Source organism: Leuresthes tenuis, unplaced genomic scaffold (assembly GCF_036924035.1).
Source record: "Leuresthes tenuis unplaced genomic scaffold, fLeuTen1.0.hap1 SCAF_15, whole genome shotgun sequence".
Lineage (NCBI taxonomy): Eukaryota > Metazoa > Chordata > Actinopteri > Atheriniformes > Atherinopsidae > Leuresthes > Leuresthes tenuis.
The window spans coordinates 6,611,660-6,628,258 of NW_027325369.1; the positions used below are offsets into that span (position 1 = coordinate 6,611,660).

The window sequence follows — 16,599 nt, forward strand, 5'->3', positions numbered from 1 at the left end:
TTCCAGAGGGATATCTTTCCTCCAGTGTCTCTGACTCGCCCTCATTCTCCATCCTGTGATCCGGTCAGCTTCACCATTCTTCTGTCCATGCCTGCATTGTTCTATTGCTCTTTGTCCATCTTCTTTTGCCCCAATTCCATCTTTCTGTGTTTTCTGTCCCTCGTCCTTTTCTCCTCCTCTGATGCCTCTGCTTAGGGGTTGGCGATATGGCAAAACTATCATATCACGATTTTTAAAAAATAAAATCATGGTTTCGATTTTATCACAATCTTAAATTGAAAAATGAAAAACAGACAATTTAGTCCATAGAACCTTTATCAAAAGATTTATTTTAAATGGTCGCGGTTTTGCCTGCATGTGCAAACAATCAAGTTTAAGGTAAACAACAACATTCTAATAAAGTGCAAAAAGTAGTAACGGAAAGTAAAATATCAATTATTATTGACAGTAATTTAAACGGGACTTATTTATCAAAACACATATACAAATAGCTTAAAGTCTGGAAGCTTATTGAAATACAAAATAAAAACAAACTAAAGTGATTGTGGTTATCTCTTTTAGTGCAACAATTTTGAACAAAGAAATATCAAACTGCAATGTGTATAACCTGAATATTAAAGATCCAGCAGTTTTAGAACGTATTGCTTTGAACATATCTTAGAGTTTTTATCTCCTTCTAAAAAGGAGACATCATGACAGATTCCTATCACAGATTTTTAGCTAGGAAAACCATTTTGTCTACTTTATCTTGTACTGGTACCAAGTGCCTTGTCTTCTTCTCGGCCTTCAGGACTTGAGAAATTGCATTTTCTTGGTCCAACACTCTCTCAGTCATGGCAAGTCTGGAACCCTTTTCTTCTTCCAGCTGAAGGAGAATGCACTCACCACTTTCTTGCAGACAGATGTCATGCGAACAACTCGAGGGTCTTTGGCACTTTATTCTATAAGAAGAGTCAAGATATATTAACCAGATTGTCATGATAAAATAAACTAAAATCAAATATAAAAATTATTATTCTAATGCTATATTTGTTCATAAAGTAAATAAAAAAAAACATTTAAATAAAAGGTTTGCTAAATGTAATAAATTACTACATAATGTAATAAATTACTTTGTTCTGTGTCCCTTAGTTCTGAAGTTATGCAGCAAATCATCATTAATAAGGTGCTTGTTTTAACATATCAATTTTTTATTTAATTTTATTTTTATTTATTATTTTTTGGATTTAAAAAAAAAATTTTTTAATCTGATCCAGATTTGTTAATCATCAAGCCCCATCTTAGCATTATATTAATTTAGTATAAGTTCACTCATCAATGGCTAGGCGCAGTCTATGCCCAAAGCAGGGCAGACGAGTCCAGTTATTTAGTTCCAGGGCCTTCACCATGTTAGCCCCACTGTCTGTGGTCATGCAGGTCATGTTATTCTCTTCGAGTCCCCAGCATTGAAGAGCGTCTCTCAGCCCTTGCGCTATGAGCTCCCCCGTATGATCTTCTGGGAAGTATGTTGTTTGCAGAATTGCACTGCAGAGTTTCCAGTCGTCAGTATAATGAATGGTCAGGCTCAAATAAGGCTCTGAAGGTTGGCTGGACCACAGATCACTCGTTGTTGAGAAAAACTGGACCTTCTGAACTTTACGTTCAATCTTTTCTTGGCATTCAGAGTAGACGTAGCATGGCAGTATTGGAGAAGTATTTTCGGCTGGGAAGCTCGTATCGCGGGTCAACTACTTTAAGCAGGTGTTTGAACCCCTCGTTTTCTACCGTCTTGATCAGTACCATATCTTTTGCAAGATAAAAGGTAACTGCTTCTGTTACCTCTTTCCACCGCTTGCTTGACTTGTGATACGGAGTGCCTTTGTTAAATGCTTGTGTTATTGTTGTCTGGTCTTATGCTAGGTGCTGCCTCCCCCTGCGGTGTTGGTGCCGCCGGGCCCCTCGCTGTTTGGCTCTCAGCATATTGCTTCCTTTTTGAAATGGTTGAACATGTTTGTCGTGTTGCCACCAAACCAATTCCATATAATGGAAGTGGAATCTTTTTTAGTTAACAACTCCTCCGTTTGGCTTTCAGCCATGTCTCTCCATGTGGCTAGTTATACACTTAAACAAGGTAGCGGGTAAGAAAGCGCGTCACTGCCCGTAATTCGCTATGATTGGTCAGTCAGGTTCACAACGTAATACGTCTTGTGCGTCGGTGCATCAATATAGAACTGCTATTTATAAAATGTGCCCTAGACGATCCCACGATTTCTATGGTTTGACAGATCGTTACGGATCGTCTTCACGTTGCAATCCTTCACGATTTAATATCGTCATATCGCCCACCCCTACCTCTGCTCCTCCTTTATGCTCCCATTTCCCATTGCATGCTTTCTATCTCTCATTTTTTCACCAGCTTTGCCCTTTTCTTTTTCCGCTCTGCCCCTCGCTCCCTCTCTTCATCCATTCTTAACCTCCATTTCATCCTTTTTTCCTCTGTTCATTCCTCCCTCCTTCCAACTTCATTCCCTTATTCCCCCTTCCCCCTCTATGATCTCTCGTGATTTCCTGTTTTGCTCTCCCCTACTCCCTCTTTCTCTTTCACTGCCCATCTCTTCCATCAGTCTTTTCTTCAGCCTCAGCTGTACATTTCCCTGTTTTGCTTCATCTTCTTCTCTTTAGTCCCGTATCCTCACCTTATCTCATTCTTATCCTCTCTTCACTACCTTTCTCTGCCCTCTCTTCCTTTCACCATCTACACCCCCACCTCTCTTCTGTTAAGCACGTTTTACTTTCTCTCCTCTATCTTTCCTCCTCCTCCATCATCACTTTCAATTCCCAAAGATAAATGCATGTCGTGTGTGTCAGTCTCTAAAAGTGGAAAGTGTACTGTGGACAGATTCATGAGTGTTTAATTGTAGCACACAGATTTTACAACTTGTATTAAATCCTTAAAATGTTGTCCTTGATATCACATGAAATTTTAAAGAAAAATTACACAATCTTCCTATACTGCTCATTGATAAACTGGGATATTATAGAAACACAAGCAACTTCTTTAGTACACAAATCTTCATTGAAGAAATATTTTCACCATCTTCCCATTTGGAGATGAGGGGTCATGTGACACTTCAGTTACTACTGTAAATAATGATAAAGTGGACAGTTTAGATTGATATCTTCCATGGCTACTGAACATGTAATCCATAGATTCTAAGCATTAATTATTTAACCGAATGTAGTATTCATCAGTAAATGTTATCATCTCTTTTTCAGTACAAACCAGCTACTTTTTAAAAAAAATTATTCTGATGCTTTCAAAGCATTTCTTTTGTCACACTGCATAAGATACACTTAATAATTGCACTCCATTAACAGTTTATGTTGAGATAAGTAATAACTGATGCTTTGGCAGCTTTATTTATAATACTGACCCATTTGTTATAGTTATATAAAAAATTAGTGTGACTGAATGCATGTCTGCTGCTTATGTTGCTTGCTGAACGAAAGCTGCCCTTCTGTCAACTCACACATTCACGTACAGTTGAACACACACAATCTACACATTATGTTGCACAACAAGAAGTCGGATAATATTAAGTTGATTTGCAGAAACACGTTTGTATTTATTGTTTGACTTCTACACTTTGGGAATTTTTCAAAATGTGAAATATTCATTATCAGAAATCTCCCATATACGGGTTTCAGGCTCTTGTTGACTGGAGTAAGTAATGGTGATGGAATATTACAACTTGTCACTGCTTTATTGGTTTATTTTAGTGGCCCCCTTACCTTGTTATGCAGGCATTATTGTAAAACCTAAATGATATGTGGTGATAACACTCACCCTTGATTAATACTACAACATGGTGTTAATAAGTAGACCAAATGTTAAAATATTGTTTCATCATACATGTTGCCAAATTCACTGAACAGATGTTGTCCTAAAGTTACTTGAATGGTGATTTTGTCCATGATGCTGTAAATCTGAATATTGTTAGAGAGCAAACGTCTGCACATGCTTTAATTAACCTTGAGTGTAGACATAGTCTTAATTGGCTGTTTTTAATTTCTGATGCGTTTAGCTAACTGACAAAAGAAACACAATGTGGGTGTGTTTTGTGATGTTGATTTTGTCCAGTTTTGTTCAGACTGACAATATTATTCCTGTGTCATGAGAACATGCTTAAATGGTAACCTAATGGTATCATTTGTTAGCATGTTTTGTAGAGTAAATAAGCTGTCACTTTCAGTTTCCAGGTCATTTGCCAAATTTGGTGCTGACTGCACTCATGGTATCCAGCACATTTTGGTCTAGAAACTGAATAAAGTTAGAGATGAATTTAACCAATGACCTCATTTTTAAGTTTTGTACCCTGATATTGTTATTTTCTTGTACTTTTTTACTATTATTGTAAATTCCTTTGGCGATTCTGTCTTGAAAATTTGATATAGTAAAGGCTTTAATGCAGGTATGATGACAAAAAAAAGAAATGATGCAACTCATTACTGTCCTGGGAGTCAGTTACTACAGAAATGTTCAAAGCTTTGATACATTCAGGTTTGGCCTAGAATCATGTTTTCGTGTGCATTTGATAGGACAGAAATAAAAGGACAATGATATTTAGGTTGGACAAATGTTAGAATACAAACCTCATCTGGAAGTATGCAATTCTGGATATTTTTTTATGATTTCCATGCATTAGGAAATTATTTTAAAAAATCCTGAAAAACGCTGAGGAGGCGAACATGAAAGTGTGACCAAGAATAATGTAGATTGTTTATTTCAGTGGTAGGATTATGTACATCTGCTGAAAGGACTTGTTCACAATCCTGTCTACTCACACTTTGTGTTAATGAGGCATTTATATGGTAGAGGACTGCATTGTAAGATTTTTTTTTTAAACATCCTTCCTTGTATAAGACAAAAAGCAATCCACCTTCTCTACTCGGATCTCATATCAGAAAACAGGACCAGTTTAAAAATGTTTTTTTTTTTTTTTTTTTTGGTTGTGGTTTCTTGAAAATCTCTTCAAATAAAGTTAGAGTGAAAAATACACCTTCTGCACCTGCTGGATTGGCAGTTTAAGTTTTAAAAAAGGAACTGTTCATGTATTGTCTTGTTAATAAAACCTTTGTATGCTCTTCCATCTGGTTGTAATCTGCTGCTGATGGCAATAGAAAATCCACTTTTTCTTAATAGTCTCTTTTCTCTGAGATTATTTTTGAGCCACTGGTTTCGATAAAGCATCTACCAAGTGTGAAAATACTGCATGAAAACTTTGCTTGTTGTAGATGGAGGGTTTGCTTCAGTTGGCATCACAGCAACGCAATGACTCGTGATTGTAATTTGACAGAGATATTAGTTTTCTGTACAATTAGAAGCCTTTTCCACACAGCAGTCCTGCCATTTTTGCATGAAAAAGACATTCTCATTAAGCCGCTGTGGATTGCTTAATGAGGATGTTTGAACAGGTTGAATGATATATATATTAGGGGTAGGCACATTAACGCATTCTTTTTGAATTCATGATCGCCGACAATTATTTGACTCCAATTAACTCAGTTTTTATTATTTATTATTTTTATTGTAAACATCTGTTGCTCACCGGCTTTTATTTTGAAAAAGTCCATCATGAGCAAGCCCAGTATGTTGCTTACTGCTGCGACGCTCACAGGAAACAGTCAGAAAAGAAAAGAATGGCGGATGAAGCGGGCTAAACAAACATACAGATGGTTACGGAACTTTTACATGGCCACTTTCATTTCAAAGTTCTTCCAGGCAGCGCAGTCGACAGAGCCAAAGCTATTTGTAAGCATTGCAGCGTTGAATTGTCTTATCACAATATCACAGTACATCGATCTTATGACTGTACAGTTCCAATAAAAGTGCGTTATATGCTACTCTTGAATTCATTATTGTATTTTGCGTATAACAATGCGATTAATCGGGATTAACACAGGAAATCATGCGATTAACGCGATTAAAGAATTTAATATTTGCCCAGCCACATCAGTGCATGCTTTCAAACAGCAAGCTGGTACTGCAGAGTAGCAGAGTGACAACAGTGTTGTTGGTAAAGCACATAAGCACCTCCCACTGAGCACACATGGTACATACCACTCTGTGACTGCCTCTGTTGTTGGATGCATATCAGTAGTTCATCAGCTTGAACCCACATTCCACCTCTGTACTGGCAAACAGAGCGACAAAGGACCATCAGTCTTGCCTTTAAAAAATTACTTGAATTATTTGAATTTTGTAAATTCACTATTAATCTGTGTATTTTTTTCTCTATGGATCAGGCGTATGACCACTGGGGTAGGCTCCAGCCCCTCGGCGTCCCTACGGATTAAGCGCCTATATAAAATGGATGTATGGGTCATGCTTATGTCTGTTTTGTATGTATGGATTCAAGGACACAATAAGTTGCACAAAATAAGTGCAAATGGCAGTGGTTGCTGTCTGACTGCATCCCAGATCATATTCAGTCTGTGAATGGTGAGCCCTACTGTTTTTTTTTTTTATTAGTTTTTTTTTAAACTTGCAAAGAAATTGCTGCCAGCTTTTAATAACAATGATGAGATTTAAACAGAAACAGAAAGTGTGCATGTGATGAAACTTGATTTACTTGATTTAGCAGTAAACACTCTGCATGCGTTTACTGACTCTGAGATCTCCTGTCCAATCATAAAGATCTCTGACTGCAGCTGTGGCTCTGTTGCCTGCTGGGACTATGTGGGGTGTGTGTTTGGGTATGGATCTCATTACCCAAGATGCCCAGATATTAAATCATGCACACGCACAAACTCACACACTCTACTCACTGCCTTCATATTGATTTATATTGACCCATGGTTGTGTGTGGTGGCCGGTCATTAAATTAGCACACCACTAAAGAAACTGATGACTCCACCAGACCACAACTTTAACTCTGTGTGTGTGTGTGTGTGTGTGAGATAGTTAAAAAATAAAAACAAAGAAAGAAAGAACGCACCTTGGGTCATTACTTGCATACATATAACGCCATGCTCTTTCTGACACACACCCATTTTCCATTCTCTCGAGAGGAACGTTTTGGCAGCAGGATGACTTCCAGACCTTAAAGCTCAGTTAATTTATTAGCTCAAGGATTGTGGGAAATATCGTGTTCACTCCACTGGGAAAAACAAGCCCTTTTACCTCCACATACAGTTTTCCTCAAGGAGTCCCTGTTTGTTGCCTTGTCTTTAAAATCCCTGAAGAGCAAGTTCTAAGATCCGATTCCAAACACAATAAACATCTTTTAAAAATGATTTCTACAAATGTGTGAAAGGAATTCCCAGACATGGCACCAAAGAATGACTACTGGGAGGATTTTCATGATGTTGCAGAACAATGTTTTGTGCCCTTTGTGATGGTAACTCTGAAAAGGAAGAAATTTGTATGTCTGAGTAATTGTTACCAAAGAGTGGGTTTTTTTTTCGAGGAAACCCTTCTGATCGTATCATCTGTCCATCTATCAAAGATACAAACAGGTCAAACCTATAAGCTTGTAGAGAAATGTATCAGGAACATCTGAATCTTGCTGTCAGACCCCCCCCCCCCCCCCCCCCCTTCTGCCCTATTGTTCTCCATAAGACGCTTTCAATAAATTTGTCCACACCCGAGGGTCCGAATAATAGAAGGCAGCAGCAGGACTTTAGAAATATTTGTCTTGATTGTTCACCTTACAATATAAACACTGAGATTATTTATTTGTTTAGCTCCTTTATCTTTAGGCTGATTACCTTGGTGCTATCAGGACTTGTATGTCAGCAACTTGAAGTCTTTATTGTAATGAGAATAATCTGTTTAATGGTACACATGAGCATAGGTGTTCATATTTTGAAGCGCTAAGATCTGTCGTTATGGAAGTGCTCAGGTGAAGGATCTCTTCTTATAGTATCCCTTCAGTATTAAAATCTTTGTGAATCAACCCTACAGCACTCCTAACTGCATGATTATTCAGTGTATGTGTTTATGACTTAGAAGAATTAGAAATTAAGGGTGCAACGATTAGTCGACATTGTCGACAAAAATCGATAACATAATTAGTCGCAGACGTATTTCATTGTCGATAATTGTCGTTTACATCATCACGTCTTTTTCACTCTGTCGAGCTGAATGTCATTTTTCGTACGGAGTGAGTCATCACACTTCTTACCCGTCTCTGCTTAGAGATGCATTACGGTAAATATATTTGGCTTGACTGTATCCTTTTTCAGTTTTAGATTGTTTTAATTAATAATTAACCGATTGGTCGATTAATCGTTTCAATAATCAATGACTAGTTGACTATCAAAATAGTCGTTAGTTGCAGTCCTATTAGAAATAGCCAATGATTAACTTTCGTTATTGAGGTTGCTCTGGCAGAACCAGACTCAGGAAGGGTGGCCATCCGCCTCGATCAGCTCGGGTTTGAGAAGACAGAAATAAGGGGGGAAAAACACCATAACACCATTCAAAGGATACCAGTTGGAACAGAGAAACAAGTTATTAACCACAATAACGTCACATGTACATAAAATCATTTGATAAACTAAACGGGGGGGAGGGGGGGGGGGGTCATCACCCTGAGACAGGATGTTCCTGATTTTAACAATATTACGAAGGTGAAAGAAGGCAGTCCTATAAACCAGTTTTATATGTGCGTCAAATGATAAATTCTGGTCAAAAATAACTCCAAGGTTCCTCACTGTAGAACTAGAAGCCAAGGAAATACCATCTAGAGTAACTACACAACTAGACAATTTCTCCCTGAAGCGCTCAGGGCCAAAGAGAACAACTTCAGTTTTGTCTGAATTTAGAAGCAGACAGTTCTGAGTCATCCAAGTCTTTATGTCTTTATGACATGCTTGTAGTCTGACCAACCTATTGGTTTCATCTGGTTTCATAGATAAGTACAGCTAAGTATCGTCAGCATAACAATGGAAATGTATGCCATGCTGCCTAATAATGTTACCTAATGGAAGCATGTATAAAGTAAAAAGAATTGGTCCAAGCACAGAACCCTGAGGAACTCCATGACTTACTCTGGTGTGTGAGGAAGATTCTTTATTTACAAGAACAAACTGGAATCTATCAGATAAATATGACTTAAACCAGCCTAATGCAGTTCCTTTAATCCCAATAACATGTTCAAGTCTCTGTAACAGAATGCTGTGATCGATCTTATCAAATGCAGCACTGAGATCCAACAGGACAAGCACAGAAACAAGTCCGCTATCAGAGGCTAAGAGGAATTCATTGGTAACTTCCACCAGTGCTGTTTCTGGGATAAAAACTCAGAATAAGGGCCTGAGAATCAGAGATTCAAAAGAGCTAAAACTAATCTTGGGTCGAGGACTGATTAGTAACCCTGATCTGAAGATAGCTGTCACTCCTCCTCCTCTGCCTGTGGTTCATCAAGTGGGAGTAAATAGCATCAGATGGGAAGCTGCAGAGAAGTGGGTTGGACTACAACTCTGCATCCTGGTCCCAACCCTGGAATGTTTTTGGATGACTAATAAATTTGTCCATATTTCCAGATAGGAGAGCCGCTCCTTCCAAAGTGGGATGGATGCTGTCTCTCCTCATCAGACCAGGTTTTCTCCAGAAAGATTGCCAATTATCTATGTAGCCCTCGTTGTTTGCTGGACACCATCTAGACAACCAGCGATTGAATGAGGACATACGGCTAAACATGTCATCACTGGTCAGATTTGGCAGGGGTCCAGAGAAAACTACGGTGTCCGACATTGTTTTGGCAAAATTACACACCGATGCAACATTAATTTTACTGGCCTCCGATTGGCGTAACCAGGTGTCATTACCGTCGACGTGAATAGCTATTCTACCGTATTTACGCTTATCCCTAGCCAGCAGTTTTAAATAAGATTCTATGTTGCCCGCTCCGGCCCCTGGAATACATTTGACTATGGTCGCTGGTTTCGCTAATGACAGGTTTCTGACTATAGAGCTGCCAATTACCAGGGTTTTGTCCTCATCGGGTGTGTCGCTGAGTGGGGAACATCTATTTGAAACGTGGACAGGTTGATGGTGAACCACGGGCTTGACTTTAGGACTATGACTCCTCTTCCTGACAGTCACCCAGCCACTTTTACGTCCCGGCTGCTCGGGATCTGTTCGGGGACGACTAACAGAGCTATCTAGGCTAGTTGGCTCCGCACTGGCTAAAGTGCCCTGGCTCGCTATCGGCTAGTTTTCAACAGTGCAGAGCCGAGCTTCCAATTCAGATAACCTCACCTCCAAAACTACAAAAAGACTACATTTGTTACATGTACCATTATCACTAAAGGAGGCAGAGGAGTAACTAAACATCTGACACACGGAGCAGGTGAAAGCAGGAGATGGAGTAAGACAACTGGTAACCATGCTAAGCTAGAGAACCCGACACACCGCCAAAAAGTGAAAAATAAAGACTAAAGATATGTAAGAGTGAGCGTTAGAATATAACAAGTATGCGATAGAGTTAACTATGCAAGATGTGTAAATTATAGGAAGAAATAAGGTGGTTATTAGTAGTTCAAGAGGAGCAAGAACTGTCACAGTGAACACAAAGCAACAGGAAGTGATGCAATACGTCTTACCGCAAAGCAAAGCCGCAAAGTCACGGCATGGTCATCATAGCAATAAAATGACTGTGGTAACTGTCCCAATAGGCAGAGAGACAGGTAGAGAGAGAGACGGTAAAAGAGAAGGAAAGATCGAGATGAAGATGAGGGGTGATGATACAACTGTGTGTGTGTCAGGAAATTAGATCGCATCACAGTAGGATGACTCTTATCAAATTCCAACATGCAAACATGAACTCCACTGCTAACTTCCTTTCCTTCAAATCTGCTCTTTGTGAGTGTTTGTACTCTGTTACATCCTGTTTGAAAATCAAATGTCCTCTCAAGGACACAGAGATGTGCGGGGTGGTGACATTTTGTCAAAGGGCACTGGAGAGTTTGTGTTAAGGTCAAGTGAATAAATGATGCTGCATTCAGTGTGCAACAAAAAAAAAAAGAAACCATGAGCTGTTTGTGTTGCACAAATCCATAAGCATTAGCTGGTTTTCAAAAACAAGACTGATAAATCATACTGTTAAGTACGTATGATAGTCATTAGAAGATAGCAGAAGAAAAAAAATTATAAACAAGATTGCACAAATTAAATTGTTAAAAACTGTATGTACACTTTTTAAATAGTATTTTTTAACACACAAATGTTTGACAAGTGAATACATTGAAGCGCAAAACATTCCTCAATGGGCCATCTGTGATGCTATTTTAAATTCTACCCATTGGAATGCTAGTTTACAAGTTTCTCTCAGATTGATGAGACTGTTTGTGATGACTTTAGCAGTCAATATTTAAAACTCATTGTAACCAAGTCTTGCTCGCTTTTGTCTTACCATACAGCTTTTTGTTGATTTGTTAGACTTCGGAGTGATGGAGGGGCTCTGATGTTTGTTGTGAGCTCCATACAAGTTCAATTGGCGCATAAAGTGTGAGTTGACAATTTGCAGGTACTGCAGGAAGGCTAATTAAAACATATGGCTTGAGTTAAAACATTGTACACGTTTTTTTTTGTTGGGGGTGGTCAGCATACCCTGCTAGCTTTCTGTGCATGATGAACAGCATCTGCTTTCAATAGACTACATCTAAGGTAAACGTAACAGGAGTTAATAAAAATAGAACACTGCCACAGCCCCAGTCAGTTCCACAGATAAAACCTTGTAGCGTAAGCCTCACATGGAGCCTTTTTCAGCTCAGTTTGGGATCTGAGCTACATCAGGAACCAGCCTTTTGTGGTGGTGGTTTTGTGGTGTGCGGTTCGCTGTTAAACATAAAAGTCTGAAAAAGAAAAGCACATCAGCAACAACCAGTCTGCTCATATGAGGGCACACTCTGGTTGGACAATGATTCAGAGGAACGTTTTGATGAGGCGTTGCTCTACTGTGTAATTTATCTTAAGTAAATGTGTCATCAGGCTGAAGGTTTAACCTTTTGGCAACAGAGCATTCTAGATTTTATACACGGTTTGCTTAACTTTAACACTTTTCAAAGATGGTTTATAAACAAATCTGCTCAAGTTTCGGATTAGACTGAGCTAATTCACCAATATGCTGCTTGAATGTTTTGTTTTTTTTTCCCTTGTTAGATTTAAGAGGTAAGACGTTGTGTTCAAACACGCATACCATCTGACACACACATACCCCTGCTCTTGCTCACAGTTGACATGATTTACTTGAGTCCATTAATGCTGAATTTACATAATACATGCTCTGCTTAACTGCCTCTGCAGGGACACAACACACACACACACACACACACGCGCGCGCGCGCATGTATACTGCATTGTGAATGACCTTGCAGCAGCCACAGAGCAGAACATTTAGTTTATATGAATTTTGTATGTGTTGTTCACATGATAGCTGTTAACTAATAGGTATGGATAAGGTGGTAGTTATTGACAATGCAACTTCAAGGGAAGTGAGTTTTTTTTTTTTTTTTAAACACCTTTTGAATATCAAGGTCATCCCTGTTTGTATCAAATAAAATTTTTCACAACGCACTGGCTGGTAAATAACTTGAAGAGATACAGAGGAGATGGAAAAGTCAATTAAATGCAAACTGACAGGATCTCTACCCAACTACTTACCTTCTTAATTCTTTAGTGCTGTATTATGTACTTTTGCTCAAAGTTGGCGTTAATTGTCTTACTACAGAAGATCTAAATGTCTGCGTGGTTAGAAAATTAAGCAACTTTCATTTTAGTGTTTTGATTTTTTTATTGTGTTGCATTAATACTGCAGCTTATTGCCTCAATTATTCAGAACCACTTTTTAGGTTGCATATGGCAAGAAAACAAAATATTAGCATTGCATTTCATCATTGCATCATTTAATGCACATACAAGAAAAGTTTGTATTTGTGGCCTTAATTTAAAATGTTCTTAGTATGTGGTTATGGAACATCGCATTTAACACAAAAAATGAATTATCCTCCTTTCTGTTTGCAGATCTGCTTTCATTTCCTTTTAACAACTTCTTGTAAAGTGCTGCTTCAAGTCCACATGAAGGCTGTCTGAATTGTTATTGAAAATGTCTGCTATATATGTTTGTAGGTTTGACTACAGAGGGCCTGTACCGTGTCAGCGGGAACAAGACTGACCAGGACAACATTCAGAAACAGTTTGATCAAGGTAAAATGCTCACCTACTTGCATAAGTGCTCACAGCACAACATAAATACCCCCTTGACTACAAAAACCCATTGAGAGACTGTGTAACTGGAGTCTCAAAGCACAAAGGCCAAAGGTTTTATTATTTTCACTGAACGTGTCTCTAAATTATGCTCCCATAAACTTAAACTGTGCCGTTTAAAAACATGGGAGTTTTTGAAGAAACACTTTCCCAATCAAGCAACACTTGTGTGGTGTATGCAATAAATTCCGCCTCAGAGAGAAATCTCCAGAGGATTGATTACAAATCTGACGGTGCGGCAGCGGCACTTAAAGAGGAACATATGCTCTGTACAGCAGAGTTAAACCTGCACATGATGGTTGGTTAGCTGCCAAAATAGCTGTTAGAAAAAATAAAGTCACCGCAGGCAGAAATCACTATCACATGGTCAAGCACTGTGAGGCATCTTATAGCCAAGCAATGAAATATGCAGGATTGCCTGGGATGGAGCTCAGATTCTCATCTCATTATTTCTTTCTTTCTCTCTCATTGTATTTCATCAGTTCACGCAATCACAGTGTTATACCTCAGTGTTTCAGATTATATAGTTTCTCAGATATATTTTTAGATATTGGAAGCTAATTAATAAGATTTTGTTCGGACAAATGTTGACATGTATTTACTAACACTTGAATGGTTTATCGACAGTAATTTCAATGATACTTTTTTATAAGAATTCTTTTTCTTTTCCAATTTCATGTAAAAATTCAGTTGTTTAGATAAATTAGTTAGTCTCTGTATGGATCATGCAGACTGCACTATCCATTTCCATTACAGAGATTCAGGAACTAGGAACGTAACACTTTGCGATGCATATGTGGGTGATTTCCTGCACAAGAATTATTTTTAGTTAGTTTTGACCAAATATGAACACTGAAGATTGCCACTTTGAGTGGTTATTTTCCAATCTGCCTCAGGAAACCCCATGTGTGGATACATGCCAGGTGATTTAATGGCCAGCCTATTCAACTGTGTACACTACTTTGAAAGGTGATATCAATTAGAAATATCTGACTCCATTAGGTCATTTTCTGTATATTTTTTGTTGTCCCATCTATCTGCAAATACTGATAAGTAATGCCCTGAAACATGACCTTTTCAAGAATTGACCGATCCGTCTTTTCAGAGTACACTCCCAGATGTGGCTGCAGCTGTCCGAGACAGTCTGGGCCTTCTGCTGTGCTTTGGATAACTCCATGCATGTGTTGTGTAAACCTCCTGTTGGTGCTCATCTTAAGAAAAGTGAAAGTATTCCACCACAGAGGCAACTTCGGCATCTTCGGGTGGCTCTCATCACTGCAGCTAAATGTGTAAATCTCTTTGCGGACAACCTGCCATTTAAACCAGTTGGCCTCACTGTCATTAAGACAACTGACAACTGGCTGCCTTTCACATATAAGCTGAAAATGTTTTTATGAAAATAATAGAAGAATTGAAAGAATTACTGCACACACCATGTTACAGTCAGGAGCCCTGTTGCGTTAATATCTTCTCAATTTCCTCAGTTTACTTCCTTATCTCCCCCTCTTCCCTTCCTGCCTGCGTGTCCTTTGTAAGTTCCGTTTTATATTTCCTGTTGTTTAAAGCCCTTTCTTCATTGCTATCCATTTCCTATAGAGTATTACTAGCACAGTCTGTGTTGGCAGTGTTTCAGATTCACTGTGACAGCTGTTGTCTTACCTTAGGGCCCTGTCCTCTTTTTCTCCTCCATCCCTGTGCCATCAAGCTATATGTGTAAAAAGAAGAATTTACTCACTTTTTTTTTTTTTTTTTGCTGTATTGCTTAACAGGGTTATTTTTATGTAATAGCCATCAACATATTGTAATTTAAGTGGTCAGAGTGGAAAGTAGACCTCTGCACCTCCTGTTTGCTCTGTGATCAGTATTTAGATGACCCATAACATGAGTCTTGGACCATATAACAGTATTTTTCAGACTGTGAGAAGGTGAGTATGAAGAGGGACAAAGTCTTTTGCAAGAAACAGGATGTGGTGGGTAAATGAGTTAGACAACTGACTCATTCAGTGTAGTGGAGTTTGTAGCCAGAAGATGGGCGGCTGTAGCTCAGGAGGAAGAGCAGTCGCCCACCAATCGGAAGGTCGGTGGTTCGACTCTGGCTTCCCCAGGATACATGTCGAAGCAAGACACTGGACCCCACGTTTCCTCCCAGTGTATCATTGGGGGTATGAATGTGTGTGTGAATGATTAGAAAAAGCATGTAGTTAAGAATCTTAAGACGTGCTGTATGAGTGTGTGTGAGTGGGGTGAATGCGGCATGTAGTGAAGCGCTTTGAGTGGTCAGTTAGACTAGAAAAGCGCTATACAAGTACAAGTCCATTTACCAAGATGGCTATCTGTTTTTAGTGTGGGAGGGACCTAAGAGAGGAAAGGCTCAAGGGGGAGCTGTATTTTTTAATTCTGTTTATTTTGGCATTATTCGGATGTCTGCCTAACCCAATTTCTAAAGTCTTCTTTATGATGTATTATGGTTGATGATAAAGCGGATGCCCAGTGTATTAGGATTTCAGGACTCCTGATATAGAAAACTATTTGACGTATAGATTTGTCTGTGTGACTGGAACAAAAGAGCAAAACATGATTGGGCTGTTCTGTTCGTCGTCTTTCAGCATGAATAATGAAGTAGGCAAAAAGATTGATTGAACTGGACATGTTTTCTGCTCGAGCCCTGCTGTTCCACCAGAGAAACACTCAGGACCCTGTGCCTCAATACAGTTTGACAATAACCACTGTTAACTGTGAGCAGAGAGAAGCTCTGTTCTCCTGCTCAGACACAAAGCTCAGCTGTGGACTTCGCTGCCGCAGCACCATACTCACGCACTCTTTCATATTCATTCACACCAAAGCAGCAAAGATCCTGTTTGTCTCATACTGTATGTGAGAGGATGGGTGCAGTACTCACGTAGGCAGTGTTAACACTGATGTAACAGGGTTTACTTAAGACACTATTTAACTCTTCACATTTGTGTCGATTATTTTGTTTTCTCTGCTGCATAGAAATTAAATGTGAAAATTAAGCCCACGTCACCCAACCTTGAGGAAGTTTCTTATATAATCCACAGAAGCCAGATATTTTCTGTTAATTTAGAGTTTATGAAGTATCTTAACTTGTTGTTGCCCTCACTCCATGACAGAACTATTGACCGACTGCTAAGTACAAAGAATGTGAATTCATGTCCTCTCCAATTTTTGCCTAAATGTAATCAAGTAAATTATATTGTGGATAAACTCATAATTATAATTCTAAACTTATGATGTATTTTTAGTGTAATGGGAATATTTACAACTTCCAATGCATAATTAGTCTTCCATATTTCCATATGAAATAAATATCAGTTATAGCTATGTTT

The 16,599-nt window shown here is 38.7% G+C and overlaps 1 protein-coding gene and 1 pseudogene across 4 annotated transcripts in view; one reads left to right on the forward strand and one right to left on the reverse strand.

The window, feature by feature from the left end:
- arhgap5 (Rho GTPase activating protein 5) overlaps positions 1-16,599 on the forward strand; it is a 62,229-nt gene that overhangs the window by 34,497 nt on the left and 11,133 nt on the right. For all 4 annotated transcript variants that reach the window (XM_072366124.1, XM_072366125.1, XM_072366127.1 and 1 more), the window contains exon 4: positions 13,115-13,192. In XM_072366124.1, the coding sequence (XP_072222225.1) occupies positions 13,115-13,192 (78 nt within the window). The remainder of the gene's footprint in view (positions 1-13,114; positions 13,193-16,599) is intronic.
- LOC140270637 (uncharacterized) lies at positions 9,458-10,375 on the reverse strand (annotated as a pseudogene).